This window comes from Leopardus geoffroyi, chromosome C2 (genome assembly GCF_018350155.1).
Source record: "Leopardus geoffroyi isolate Oge1 chromosome C2, O.geoffroyi_Oge1_pat1.0, whole genome shotgun sequence".
NCBI classification, from domain to species: Eukaryota; Metazoa; Chordata; class Mammalia; order Carnivora; family Felidae; genus Leopardus; species Leopardus geoffroyi.
Window position 1 is genome coordinate 72,091,221 of NC_059333.1, and position 15,251 is coordinate 72,106,471.

The 15,251-nt window shown below is 38.1% G+C and overlaps 1 protein-coding gene across 3 annotated transcripts in view; it reads right to left on the reverse strand.

Moving 5' to 3' along the window:
- PCYT1A (phosphate cytidylyltransferase 1A, choline) overlaps positions 1-15,251 on the reverse strand; it is a 51,336-nt gene that overhangs the window by 23,316 nt on the left and 12,769 nt on the right. The window contains exons 2-3 of one of the 3 annotated variants that reach the window (XM_045502456.1): positions 13,390-13,517; positions 5,897-6,023 (exon numbers count right to left, since the gene is read on the reverse strand). The exons of 1 other annotated variant lie outside the window; for it this stretch is intronic. In XM_045502456.1, coding sequence (XP_045358412.1) covers positions 5,897-6,013 — 117 coding nt within the window. In that variant the 5' untranslated portion in view covers positions 6,014-6,023; positions 13,390-13,517. The remainder of the gene's footprint in view (positions 1-5,896; positions 6,024-13,389; positions 13,518-15,251) is intronic. One more of the 3 variants, XM_045502457.1, reaches the window with a different exon arrangement.

Below are 15,251 nucleotides of genomic sequence, written 5' to 3' on the forward strand. Positions count from 1 at the left end.
AGGCAAAAGGCAAATACAGCTATCCCTCCTGGCTAGGGTTTCAATTCCTCCTAAGTATAGAAAGTGAAACCAAAGGTTCTTTGACTACAAGAGATCAGCAAAATCTTTATCTCTTTAGATGTCTCCAGCTAGAATGAATAGTATTTTTAAAAACATCTTTCTAAAAAAGCATCTAGAAGATGCTTTATAAAAGTAGGACTAAGTATTTCTACCTATATTCTCCTAAAACATACCTCCTTCATTTTAACCTCAAGGGAATGCTACAGAATAGTATTATTTTCAAGTCGTTTGACTATCTGGTTGTGAAGCATAAATGAAAAAGCATAGATTTAGAACTTAAAAAAACTTAGATCTAAATCCCAGCTCTATCACTTAATAGCTGTGATATCACAGCTTTCATCTTCCATAAAATAGAAGATAATACTGGCCCCACAAGGTTACTTGAGAGTTAAATAAAATAGCATACGCAAAGTCACCAGCACAACTTTTTACATAGTGGCACTCAACAAATTAGGTCATCATCAACAACATGAGTTCATTTTCTATTTTTTTTTTTTTCTTTTTTTTTTTTAACGTTTATTTATTTTTGAGACAGAGAGAGACAGAGCATGAACGGGGGAGGGTCAGAGAGAGGGAGACACAGAATCTGAAACAGGCTCCAGGCTCTGAGCTGTCGGCACAGAGCCCGATGCGGGGCTCGAACTCACGGACCACGAGATCATGACCTGAGCCGAAGTCGGCCGCTTAATCGACTGAGCCACCCAGGAGCCCCCATGAGTTCATTTTCAATTCTATTTTATGGAACACAGGATTTCATTACATCAACAAAATTAACTAAATTGTATTAATCTAAGAGGTTAGCTTCTAGATGCTATATGAAGTTTCTAATTCTATACAAATTATAACTAATACTATTATAACTAAAAATTCTGACTATTAATGATCATCTCCCAAATTATGAATGGTCTTCTAAATGCAATATTGCTTTCATAAAAACTTTTCCTGATTATGTTCACATATATTAACGCACTATTCCTCAAAATTCCAGTCAAAGAGATGACATTCTGGTGTCCTTAAAATAGGGAAATGGAGGGGAGCCTGGGTGGCTCTGCTGGTTGGGCGTCCAACTCCTGATTTTGGCTCAGGTCACGATCTCACAATTCGTGGGTTCGAGCCCTGCATCGGTCTCTGCACTGACAATGTGGAGCCTGCTTGGGATTCTCTCTCTCCCTCTCTCTGTCCCTCCCACACTCATGCTTGCCCTCTCTCTCTTTCTCTCTCTCTCAAAACAAACAAATAAACTTAAAAATTAAAAAAAAAAATAGGGAAATGGAGATAACTCAGATTAAGACCAGAATTTGATACTGGCTTCCCAGGATTCTACTACTAAGGACTCTTAAATATTTTTCAGCAAAAGCTTTCAGAATGACACAGAGAAACATTTCCCTTTTACTCAAACATGTGGCACAAATGATAACAAGTGTTCCTGAGATCCAAATTATTTCCATAATACTAGACGAAAGGCTATGGAGTCAAGAGGAATACCATATGGTGTGATAAAGAAGGGATAAAGAACAGAGCTGAGAGATTCCACTCCCTGGGGATAGGGAAGGAAGGAAGGAAGGAAGGAAGGAAGGAAGGAAGGAAGGAAGGAAGGAAGGAAGGAAGGATGGAAGGAAGGAAGGAAGGAAGGAAGGAAGGAAGGAAGGAAGGAAAGGAAAAGGAAGAAAAGAAAGGAAGGGAGAAGGAGATAAGGGGAGAGGGAGAGGGAGAGAGGGAGGGAGAGAGGAAGGAAAGGAGGAAGTGAAAAAGAAAAGTAACAATTTTCTCAGACTCTTATTGCCATTTCAGTGAATGGAAACAATGAGCTCATCTAACTACTATTTGGATGTTTCCTAGACCTTTTAAATTGAACTTGTATTAAATTAAACTTATCATCTTTCTGCTAAACCAGATCTTCTTTCTGTATTTCTTATTTAAGAAGCATCCCATATACACAATCTACCTAAGACTCAAATCTAGAAGTCATCTTTAACACCTCTCATCCTTTACATCCTGATTTCCAAGAATTATCTATTTTACCTCTTAAAAACTTAAAATTTTAGTTTAAGTCCTCATTATCTTCAACCTGGATCATTACAACAATCTTGCAACTAGTTCTCTGGTTTCTATCACTGTTTCAGCTCATCTTTTCCAAAGCAACCAGGATGATCTAAATTACAAATCTGATCACATTGCGCACAGGGTAACGTTCAAACTCTTTAGCACAGCACACAAGATCCTTCATAATCAGGTTGTCGCTTGCCTTATCTATTGCAGATTATTTTCTGAACTTTAAACTCTAATATTACTCATGGTTTCCTAAACATACTATTATATCACACTTGAACTTGTATTCTATCTCTTGTCCATTTCTTGAATTCCTACTTATTCTTCAAAGTTCAGCTCAGAAATAATCTCCTCAGTGAAGCTTTTCCAAAACCACTGTCCCCACCTCTAGGTCAAAGTTAATCTGTTGCTCATCTAGGCAGCCACTGTATTTCTAACTTCCTTCTATTTGGCCCTTTTCATTCTATATCTTAATAACTTATCTATTTCCCCTATTTGTCTGTGAGCGTCTTAAGAGCAAGGTCATCTTTTCATTTTTGCATCTCCAGTGTATAGTAACTGGCACACAGGTGTTCTCAATATATGAGGTTGTGATATCTATCTCCATTAGCAGAACTGTTGCCAATTTGTGACTTAACCATACATGTGATAAATACAGATATAGGCTAAATGTCTTATTCTTCATAAATATTTTTGTGATTCTTTTTGATTGTATCTTTAGAAACATCTGTATCAGTAAATTCTTTTTTTTTTTATTTAAATTCAAGTTAGTTAACATACAGTGTAGTATTGGTATCAGGAGTAGAACCCAGTGATTCATCACTTACATATAACATCCAGTGCGCATCCTAACAAGTGCCCTCCTTAATGCCCATCACTCATTTAACTGCCCCCCCAACCCACCTCCCTCCCAGCAACCCTCAGTTTGTTCTCTGTATTTAAGAGTCAGTACATTCTTTATACTTAAAAACAAACTAGCCATAAAGTTATCGCTTCATTTTTCCCCAATTCTTTTCTCTCTTCTTTCTAATTCATCCTGACCCACCAATGTAGCTACCTAACACTAAATGGTCCTTCCAATTTCTCTCCACCCTTGCAAGGAAAAAAATTCTTCTGAGCTCTGAGCTATAGAGTTCCCCATTAGGCTCACATCTCTCAAAGGGAAGGTCCTATTTACTTTTATAGTCTTAGCACCTAGTGGCTATGCTGGACATTGTGTGTGATAAAATATTGTTTGCTCAACCCAAATGTCAACTAATGTGTGGACACATAAAATGTGGTATCCACATTTTAGATACATAAAATATTCTAAAATTAGTTGTGGTGATGGTTGCACAATTCTAAATATACCCAAAATCATTGAATTGTGCAGTTTAAACGGGTGGGTTATATGATCTCAATAGAGATTCCTGTTATAAAAACAGGAAAAAAATATTGTTTGCTTTCACTACAAAGTTGAAAAGGGATCAGAGATAGAAAGTACAAGTGTACAATGACAGACAAGTTTATTTAGCGGACACTCCTCACTAGGGCTGGTACAGCCTGTTGAGTGAATGAATCTTTGACCATTAGCCCATGCTAAAGAGCCAGTGTGTACTAGAGAGGAATGTGGAGTAAGTAGCAAGTCACTCAATTGATCTGTGACATGAATATACGAAGCAAAGCAATTTAAAGCACTGAAATTCCTCAATTCTAAGGACCGAGAAATTTAAGTCTTCTCAGAGCCCATTCCACCAGTCCACTTGCCTTCTTTGCTCTATTCTTAGCTCTTGTGACTGGCGAAGAGTATCAACTACATGGTTATACCTTGTCCCTCCTCCAAGACTGATTGCTGAATTGGTGCTTACCATCATCCTCTTAACCTGAATTCTCTAAGAAACATTCAGAAATTAACAATGTCCTCCTGTTTTGTTGACTGCTGAGTCATTTTCTGAGTATACCTGGTATGGTGTACAGAATAATGGCTTCCTAAAGCCATGTCTACAGGTTATTCTCTGGAACCTGTGACTATGTTACCTTACATGGCAAAAAGGGCTTTGCAGATATAATTAAATTAAAGGATTTTGAGAAAGGGTGATTATCCTGGATTATCCAAATATGTTCAATGTAATTACAAGGGCCTTTAAAAAAATTTTTTTGATGTTTATTTAATTTGGAGAGAGAGACAGAAGGAGGGGCAAAGAGAGAGAAAAACAGAAAATCTGAGACATTCTCTACACTGACAGACAAGAGCCCAATGTGGGGCTCAAACTCACAAACGACAAGATCATGACCTGAGCCACAGTCAGACACTCAACTGACTGAGCCACCCAGGTACCCTATCATAAGTGTCTTTATAAGTGAAAAAGCAGGTAGGAGAGTCAGAATCAAAAGACATGTGATGAGGGGCACCGGTTGGCTCAGTTAAGTGTCTGACTCTTGATTTCAGATCAGGTCATGATCTCATGGTTCGTGAGATCAAGCCCCATCAAGGCCTCGTTGGGCTCAGCACTGATAGCACAGAGCCTGTTTGGCATTCTCTTTTTCCCTCTCTCTCTCTGCCCCTCCCTGGCTTGTGCTCGGGCTTGCTCGGTCTCTCTCTCTCTCTCAAAATAAATAAATAAAACTTAAAAAAAAAAAAGAAGAAGAAGAAATGTGATGACAGAAGCAGCAGAGTGATGTGACTGCTGGCTGGCACCATGAGCAAAGCAACGGGGGCAGCCCCTCAAAGCTGGAAAAGACAAGAAAACAGATTCTCCCCTACCACCTCCAGCCCTATCAACACTTTGATATTAGTCCTCCAAAATCCATTTAAGACTTCTAACCTCCGGAACTGTAAGACAATATATCTGTATTGTTTTAGGCCGCTAAATATGTGGCAATTCGTTAAGCAGCAATAGGAAAGGAATACACTTGCCCCTACCAATATCATCAATATCAGGCCTAAAGCATAAGCCTCCTATTGGTGGAGTCCAGCTGGTTTTATTGATCAAGATAGAGTGCTGGTTTAGAACAAATGTTATTTGTGTCAGAATAACAGGGAAAAATGCTTTTCCCTTTGCACTACATGAAGTTCCAGAACTAACCAGTGGAAATTGCAGTTTGATCAATGGCTAACAGTCAATATAGGTAAAGAAAACACAGAAATATATAATCCTTTCACTGGAATTTTAAAACATGGATTTCATAATAATATTACATACCAATAATAACTTCAATTGTACATGTGTTCATTGACATGTTTTTTAGGGGAAGCTTTAAGAAGGGTACCAAACTGAGACAGGATGAGCAGTTTGGAATGGGGTGTTTCAGTGACAGCTTGGCAGTGGTTAGGAAATACAAGATAATGTCCCAGGGATAAAGGAATATAAGGTAGGCAGTAACAGAAAAAGGCTCTCATCTAAGATATAACCAGTAATAGAGTGAAGGCATGATACAGCAGAAAAAAAGTAAGACACAGAAAACTAAACACTAAGAGATGATACTAAGATCAGATGACTGCCTAGAGCTCAAATTTCTCTATTTCATTCACTTTAATTTAATCTTTAGCTTAATAAACTAACTTAACAACTTCCAAATTTTCCTAACATTCTTTTTCCAGTTCCAATGTAAAGCTTTTGCAAGTTAGCTGTGAACTTCAATTTGATAAGAAAGTAGAACATTTCCAACAACTGTGAAAATACTATTCACACTTACTATTCATTCTTTCCATTATTTAAGATTTGTCATACTGATATCATTAATTTTATATCAGTGTTTACCATCCCCCTGCCAGGTTAAGTGTTCAAAAAAGATATCTCTTCCTTACAATTGCACAGCGTGGCATTTTTGAAGAAATTCCATCTTCTTCTGTTGCCCCATTGGGTCCAGGTACCTCTTTCCTCCTCTTTCTTGTGTTGACTTTGGCTGAACTCTGAGCATCCATCTTCTTTTAACTGGTCATAGAAAGTAAAAAAGAATTTTTTTCTCATTGAAGTGGAGAAAAAGTCTGTCACAAGTATTTCAGAGATGTTAACACAGATACACTGAGCAAAAGATCAATTCCATAGCACAGATCTCACAAGATGAGCCAATTGCATCTGGCAAAAAACAACAAAGCTTCACAAAACACATGCTCTAGTAGAAACACTGAAATGCCTCTCTGTGGAACAATGGCCACAATTAATCACCTGACCTTGGAAATTATTACCCTGACCAATGCAGCCTGTATACCAACTGCTAATTGCATATCCTGTCTAAATGTAGAAGATTGGAATAACTTTGTTGAGAAAGTCAGTTACATAGAATTTACCACCCTCCCCTAATAACATCCCTGGTACACCTGGAGATATGACAGACACAAGGAAAAATGAAAGGTATGTCTTCGGTGCAGATGGAAAAAAAAAGAGCCTTTTTTTTTAAAAGAGACAGCCATCACCAATTCCTGGTTTAACAAAACATGTATTTCTTAACTCTTAATGCTCTGTAGATTTCAGAGACCACTCCATCAGGGTTATCTATGAAAATTGTAAAGTAAGTATATTGTATCTTTTAAATGTCCTTCCTTTTCCTGGTCTAATACCCATTTCCCCTTCCTCTTTCAGAGTTAGCACCTTAAGCTATTCAAAGCCCCAACTATTAAAACCTCACCCTGGCTTCTCCCTCCCCCAGTGAAGACTTATAAATTACTCTCTCACTTAGCAGAGAGCTTCTAGCAACTAGCTACCACAGAACAGCTCTGAATATTTGATGTTTATGTTTAGATGTTGGCTTGTGCTACCTCTCCAACACCCTGCAAGGATATCTGCATTTTTCTTGGGTAACATAATTTGCACAAATTAATTGATAATGATGCAATTTTAGGCATCAGCCAGAAATTGGGGATAGAGGAACTTTAGTGGTCAACTGTCATTTCTGCCCAAGATATGTACAGTGAAAGGTGGAAAAAATATCCTCAGAGCAGAGATAAAAAAAAAAAAAAAATGCCAGGGGCACTGGGTGGCTCAGTTAGTTGAGCATCCAACTTGGGCTCAGGTCATGATCTCGCAGTTCATGAGTTCGAGCCCTGTATTAGGCTCGCTGCTGTCAGCCTGTCAGTGCAGAGCCCGCTTTGGATCCTCTGTCCTCCTCTCTCTACCCCTCTCCCACTTTCACTCTCCCCCAAATAACATACTATTTTAAAAAAATGCCAGACAGAATGAGGACATTCTACTCCACCTTTCTGTCTCTAATTAGCCCTCCTGAATAAGATGTTCATCTAAACAACTGCAGTTGAGCCTTATTTTCTTTCCTCCAGCTAAATTCCAAGTGGCAATATGACAAGATCTAAGAGAAATCTGACCTAATTCTTAAAGAGTGAAGGTGACACCCATGAGTCATGGCTAAGTATTAGGCTGACATGAAAAATGTCAGAGTCCAAAGTGAAAGATGAACACCACCCAGAAACTTCCTTTCATCGCAAATGCAAATTAAAATGGAATAAAGGTGCTATACATTTAACAAGTTTTCCGGTGATGATCAGAGCTTTTCTTCATTATTGTTATCATATGTTTGAAACTATCCAGAGATTGTATTACTACTCCTATCTCACTGGTCTGAGGCCTACTAAAAAAACACCTAATCAGTGCAATTAGTGACCATTTCTAATTTACACACAACAGGACTTTTGCTTAAGTATCTGTTAACTTCTTCTCAGGGTAAGTAGACAAAATCCATCATGAAAAATGTAATGAGCAATCTGGTGTCAGGCAGCTGAAGGTCAGGCAGTCACTAATAGTGGGAACTTACTGTGTACAAGATACATACTTTTTGAAGTAAACTATTTTCTCAAGAAGACTTTAATTCAGCTGAAGAAACCACATGTTCATGATATAAAAGTGCTCTTTAGGATTCTAAAACCACTGGGGGAAATTTGCTAAAGAACAGGATATTTAGACAGTTTCAAAGTATCTCCAAGTATTTTGAAGCAATTCTCAAAAATTACTTATTAATTACAAAGGGAAAAGAGTTAACTTTATAACGAAAAAATTTCTTAGCCAAGTGATCCAAGTTAACTAACATCGCCAATAATGCCTCCATCACCTGCCCCAAATGCATAGCCTGTATGGATTTATAAGGAACGAGCAAACAAACCTCAATTAAAAGACATTGTAGGGGTGCCTGGGTGGCTCAATTGGGTTAAGTGCCAGACTTTGGCTCAGACCAGATCTCACAGTTTGAGCCTGCATCCGGCTCCCTGCAGTCAGCACACAGCCTGCTTCAGATCCTCTGTCCCCTTTCTCTCTGCCCCTCCCCAGCACGTGCTTTCGCACACATTCTCTCTCTCTCAAAAAAAAAAAAAAAAAAAAAACAAGATTCTACAGGGTGCCTGGGTGGCTTAGTTGGTTGAACATAGCCTCTTGATTTTGGCTTAGGCCATGAGCCCCACATTGGGCTCCATGCTGAGCATGGATAGGAAAGAAGGAAGGAAGGAAGGAAGGAAGGAAGGAAGGAAGGAAGGAAGGAAGGAAAGAAAGAAAGAAAGAAAGAAAGAAAGAAAGAAAGAAAGAAAGAAAGAAAGAAAGAAAAAAGAAAGAAAGAAAGAAAGAAAGAAAGAAAGAAAGAAAGAAAGAAAGAAAGAAAGAGAGAGAGAAAGAAAGAGAGAGAGAGAGAGAGAGAAAGAAAGAAAGAAAGAAAGAAAGGAAGGAAGAAAGAAAGAAAGAAAGAGAGAGAAAGAAAGAGAGAAAGAAAGAAAGAAAGAAAGAAAGAAAGAAAGAAAGAAAGAAAGAAAGAAAGAAAGAGAGAAAGAAAGAAAGAAAGAAAGCCTGTTACTCTTCAAAAAATGTAAACCATCAAAAACAATGAAGGGCGCTTGGGTGGCTCAGTCGGTTAAGCATACATACAACTCTTGATTTTCGCTCAGGTCATGATCTCATGGTTCATGACTTCAAGTGCTACGTTGGTCCACACTGATGATGTGGAGCCTGCTTGTGATTCTTTCTCTCTCTGCCCCTCCTCAGTTCAAGCACGCTCTCTCTCTTTCAAAATAAATAATAAATTCACACACACACACACACACACACACACACACTGAAAGGCTGAGGGATTGTTCCAAAGAAATGACAACGAAATTTCATTTCTAGACTGCAGGAGAAATTGTTATAAAGGATAGTCATTAGGACAATCAGTAAAATCTGAATATGGACTGTGTACCAAATCATAATACACATCAACGTTAAAATAAACTTCCTGGGGCTCCTGGGTAGCTCAGTCGGCTAAGTGTCCAACTTCAGCTCAGGTCACAATCTCAGAGTTTGTGAGTTTAGGCCCCACATTGGGCTCTCTGCTGTCAGCATAGAACTCACTTCAGCTCCTGTCTCTCTCTCTCCCTCTCCGGCTCACACACTCTCTCTCTCTGTCTCAAAAATAAATAAACATTGAAAAAAATAAACTTCCTGATAACTACACTATGTTATGTAAAAGACTATCCTTGTTTTAAGGAGATAAATGCTGAAGTACCTTGGGGTAAAATGATCTCTGCAACTTACCCTCAGCAGCAGCAATAGCGGCATAGAAAGGAGGTGAAAGAAGGGAGGGAGGGAGGAGGGAACAAAGGAAGAGGATGGAGGAGAAGAAAGGGAAGGAGTTGGGGAGGAGAAAGAAGAAAATTGTGTACACTATGTTATATATAAAAAAAGGTAAAGCAAATATGGCAAAATGTTATCAATGTATGCAACTAGATGGGGTATAAAGGAGTTAATTTTAACATTCTTGCAACTTTTCTATAGGCTTTACACTTTTCAAATAAAAAGTTTAATTTTTAAAATGTTCTGTGGCAATTTTCCACATAGATAGGCTCTCATATAAGATTCTTTCAGATTCTCTAGAAACATATTCCTTCTACTTCCTAATTCTTTGATTTAGTATACATGATACAAATATTCCAAGAAGTATATGTTCTCGTAATCTAAACATCTTGCAAGGAAGTAAGATCATAACAGCAACAATCATAATAATGACTATCTTTTTTTGAATATTTACTATGTGCCAAGCACTGTGCTAGGCACTTAATACACATTATTCTCATTTAACCCATACAACCTGAGATACAGGTATTATTAGCCCCAACTTACAAATGAGAAAACTAAGGATCAGGGAAGTTAAGCAACATAACCAACAGATCACACAGCTGGCCAATGCGAGAGCCAGAATTTAAATCCAGGCTTGCCTAATTCCCAAGTCTTCACCACTATATTGGGCTGTCTCCCAGAATCCAAGGTTTTTACTTACTTACTTACTTACTTACTCATTTATTTATTATGTTTGTTTTTGGGAGAGAGAGAGTGAGAAGGGGAGGGGCAGAGAGAGAGGAAGACAGAGAATCCAAAGCAGGCTCCGCACTGAGAGCAGACACCAGATGCCTGACCCAAACTCATGTCAGATCATGATCTGAGCTGAAGTCCAATGCTTAACCAACTGAGCCACCCAGGTGCCCCAGAAATCCAAGACTTTTAAAAAGAAGCTGTCTCATCATCAATACTGTTGCTTCCTTCTATCAAGAACATTCTCCTTAAGGCATGGGTCCCTTAAGTTCTTACTGATGTAAATCAGTCTTAACTGCACGGAATAAAAGGTCACAGTTACTTAAAAGGTAAAGGCCCCAGGACCAATCAAACAGAACTGACATGGCTATTGGCCTGATTCAGAGGCAGTCCAATTTGTCAGCTATACAGATATGTAGATCTTCCCTATTAGATAGTTTTGCTATGATTTTTCTAAGCTTTCAACTTAAGCAATAAAGAATTCTTGGGGCACCTGGGTGGCTCAGTTGATTGAGCTCCCTCCCCACTTTTGATTTCGGCTGGGGTCAATGTTCCAGAGTCATGAGATCGAGCTCCCCATCCAACACCAAGCTGAGCATAGAGCCTGCTTAAGATTCTCATTCCCTCTCTCTCTCTCCCCCACACTCACTTGAGTTCAGTCTCTCAAAAATAAAAAAAAAAAAATTCTTTAATCTCTGTTCTTCCCTCTTCTGACATTACAAATAGGTGGCACTTTCCATTCATGATATAAAAGAATTTTAAGGGTGCCATAATAAATCAAGGGAATAAATGTCATGTCATATTTTCAACAATTATTTTCCATAACTTACAGTTAAAATTCTAAATTCTTTACTGTTTAACAGAAAAATACTTAACAGGTCCAAAAACATGTTTATAGGAATTTCTCAGAAGTCTGCTCTGTGTGTGGGGGTGGGGTGGGGGGTGAGAGGAAGGGGGGGTAATGTGTGCTACAATATTTTTATAGCTTTATTGAAGTATAATTGACACACAACTGTATTTAAAGTATATAATTTAATGAGTTTTAACATATCTATACATCTGTGAATCATCAAAATTAAGATAAGCAACATAACTATCACTCCCAGGTTTCTTCATGCCACTCACTTTATAATCTATCCCTCCCTCCCCGACTTCAACTTTGCTTTGCTTTTTTGTTTGTTTTACATTGTGGCAAAATACACATAACATAAAATTTGCTTTGCTTTTGAACTGCTTACTTCTTAAAATACTGAATCATCTTGTCATATGATTCAACTTAACTAGACAAATCATGGTGGATATTATTATACTAAAAAGAAGCAAAGGCTCTCCTTCCAAGAGTTAAAATATTGTCAGTGTGGTTTTAAAGACATTCTAAAGCCAAATTAGTATCTGGGGTGGTTGGACCTTGTGACACTGGATATATTTCACTAGATTAAAAAACCACAGGGGTGCCTAGGTGGCTCAGTCAGTTAAGCATTGACTCTTGATTTTGGCTCAGGTTATAATCTCATGGTTCGTGGATTCAAGCCCCATATGGGGCTCTGCACTGACAGCATGGAGCCTGCTTGGGACTCTCTCTCTCTCTCTCTCTCTCTCTCTCTCTCTGTCCCTCCTCTCCTCTCTCTCTCTCTCAAAATAAATAAATAAATTTTAAAAAATCATACAAAAAATATAAAGTATCATAATGAGGACTCAAGGCAAGAGAAAGGATTTGTATGGTTAGCTAATTAAAAAGCCAAAGTAAACTTCACAAACATAAAAAGAATCAAGGCAACCATTGTTATTAATATGTTACAAAACCCTTTGGTAAATAATAGTAATACTAATATATTTTACCTGTATTTCATTTGAATACATACAACAAAATCTCTCCATCTGCCTTATATAAACACCTTTAATCAAATGTGTAAGGCAGTGTTTCTCAATATTATTTATCCATGCTCCATTTTAAGAAATACAGAAATCTTAACCTCGCTTCGTCAGCATAGTGTAGTGATTAAAAGAGTTCAGGCCCTAAAGTCAGATTACCTAAATATGAATCCTATCTCTACCACTTATTAGCCATGAGAACTTGGAACAAATTCCTTAATCGTCCGAGTTGCATCACCTAACAAACGAGGTTCAAATGGAGTAATCCATGTAAAGCCTTAATCGGTGCTTGGCACACAGTAGTGCTTGCACATATTTTACATTTTAATGTAAAAATATGGTAAAATATTAAATATGCTATATCTCCTGCTATATATCTCCCACTCCTACCCCATTTAAGAACTACTGTTGTAGCAAGAACTCTTCCAGAGTCTGATCTTTTTTTTTCTCTAAGGTTATTTATTTGAGAGAGAGAGAGAGTGTGTGTGTGCATGTGAGCAAGGGGCAGAGAGAGAGGGGGACAGAGAGACTCCCAAGCAGGCTCCGTGCTGCCAGCACAGAGCCCAACTTGGGGCTCTATCCCACAAACTGCGAGATCATGACCTGAGCCACAAACAAGAGTCAGACATTTAACTGACTAAGCCACCCAGGCGCTCCTTCTAGAGTCTGATCTTAAGCTGTGATGAAGAAAGAAATATTACCACCACTACTACTAACAGTGAGCACTTATATAACACCTGTATACCTAAATACTTAAAAATATTTAAAACTCCCTTAATTTCACAATCCTTCGACATAGTTATATTGTTTTTTAACACTATTTTTACAGATGAGAAAACTGAGGCACAGTTAAGGTCACATAGCTAGTAAGCTGAGAAGCTAGGAATCAGATTCAGTCAGCCTGGCTGCAGACTACACACCCCTACTATAGTATACAATATGATACAATACTATACTATATAAGAAGGTACCTGATAACTATCTCTAAATATCTGAATGCTTGTCATGTTGGATAGAGCAAACAGTTGTTCCGTGAGAGTCGACCAAAAAATGGATCATTGGTTGGAAGATGCAGAGTTATAAATTTTAACTAAACATAATAATAACCTTTTTAGGAACAAAAGAGTTATCTGAAATGGGACTGGGTTACCTCAGGAGGCATTTCCTTTTGGCACACCAGGGCATTCGAGCTGAGGTTGTGTAGAAACACATTTATTCCTTTTGTTGGTCATTATCCTGTTAAAGTCCATTTTGGTTGATCTTTTTGCTTATTCCAGTCTGTTAAAATAATTTCAAATTTTGACTGCCATCTATAATATTAGCTATTTATCATAATTTTATGTAGTCTGTAAACTTGAAAATGTTTTTATGTCTCCATCCAAGTCACTGATGAAAATATTGATCAGGATTGATATATGTCATCATATGCCAACGTGACATACCACTAGATCCTTTCCCCCTTGTTATGACCCACTCTTTTTTAATGTTTACTTATTTATTTTGAGAGGGAACACAAATGTGCAAAGAGGGGAGGGGCAGAGAGACAGAGGTGGGGAGAGAATCCCAAGCAGCTCCCAGCCAGTAGCACAGAGCCTGACGCACAGCCCAATGTGAGACCTAATTCCATGAACTGCGAGATCATGACCTGAGCCAAAATAAGATCCACTCTTAATACTCTAGGTTAATACAATATAAAACATGGCAGAGTTTATCTTTAGAAAACAGAATATAGAATATATTTAAAATTCTTAATGATTAGGGTATTCAATCAGATGTAAATCTGTTTCACTGCATTATCACACAATCCATATTTCTCTATCATAATACCAAAGATTATGATGATAATAGTGATGATAATAATTATAGCTAACACTTATAGAATACTTTCTATGGCCAAGAACTTTCAACTTCTGCATATATTAAGTAATTTAACCCTCACAACAATCCTGTAAGGTAGGTAATACTATTAACTCTATTTTGCAGATGAGGAAATTAAGGCACAGCTACGTTAAATGACAGACATCACATACCTAGGACAGGGCAAAAACAGGATTTGAACCTAAGCATTCTGGCTCTAGGGTCTGTGCACTTAACAACACTATGCTACTTAGTATATAAAATGGTCATATATGGATTTAATCAAAACCACTTATTATATTCTGTCAGACAGGAATTTACTTTCATCTTTCATAAACAGTGGGCTCCCTTCTCACTGGGCATATTGATGGCAGACTACTCAAGAACTCTAGGGACTTGTTTTGGTTTGGGCCAAAACAGAAGAGTAGTGAGGGCGCTAGACTAGGAACCATATCATATAAACTGGGATTTAATTCTAGCTCCTTCTAGTACCTTAACTCGAGGTTAAGGTAAGTCCCTTGATTCTAAGAGTTTCTTCATGTGATTAAGGAAGGCTCTATTAAAATATACTTAATTTCTAAGTCATGCTAAAGGTTAAATGAGAAATTAGACTATAAACTCCCTGATGTAGTAGAGATCTGTTGTTTGTCTTCCCACTGTTCAACCCTCCTGCTCCAAAAAGAGCCCATTTTCATTTGGAAACTCGCTTTCATTTGGTCTGTGTAAGCTTCAATCTCAAACCCTAGCATCAGATAACATGTGCCCTAAACCAATCAGCACATCACTCTCCCCTGGCCAGAGATTGGGGGAGGAAGGGAGAAGGGATAGGCAGTAATAGGTGACCTAAGCCAGTCCAATCAGAGTAAATTTAGAACTCACCAGATGGGAATGCTTGGACAAAGATGATCACTTCTTTCTCTGTGGATGTGAACCTAGAGACATGGCTTTGGGAACCATCCTGTGACAATCCAGTGCCCCATCCTATCACCAAGAGGAGAGCCTCTTTTGAAATTGTCAATACAGACACAGAGAAAGCAAGGTAGTGATGGAGAGAATTCAGATCCTCAACTGTCTAATTGTGCCAACCAATACACTCCCCTTTTTGCCTAAGTTAGTTAAACTGGGTTTCTTATCACTTGAAACTACAAAAATCAA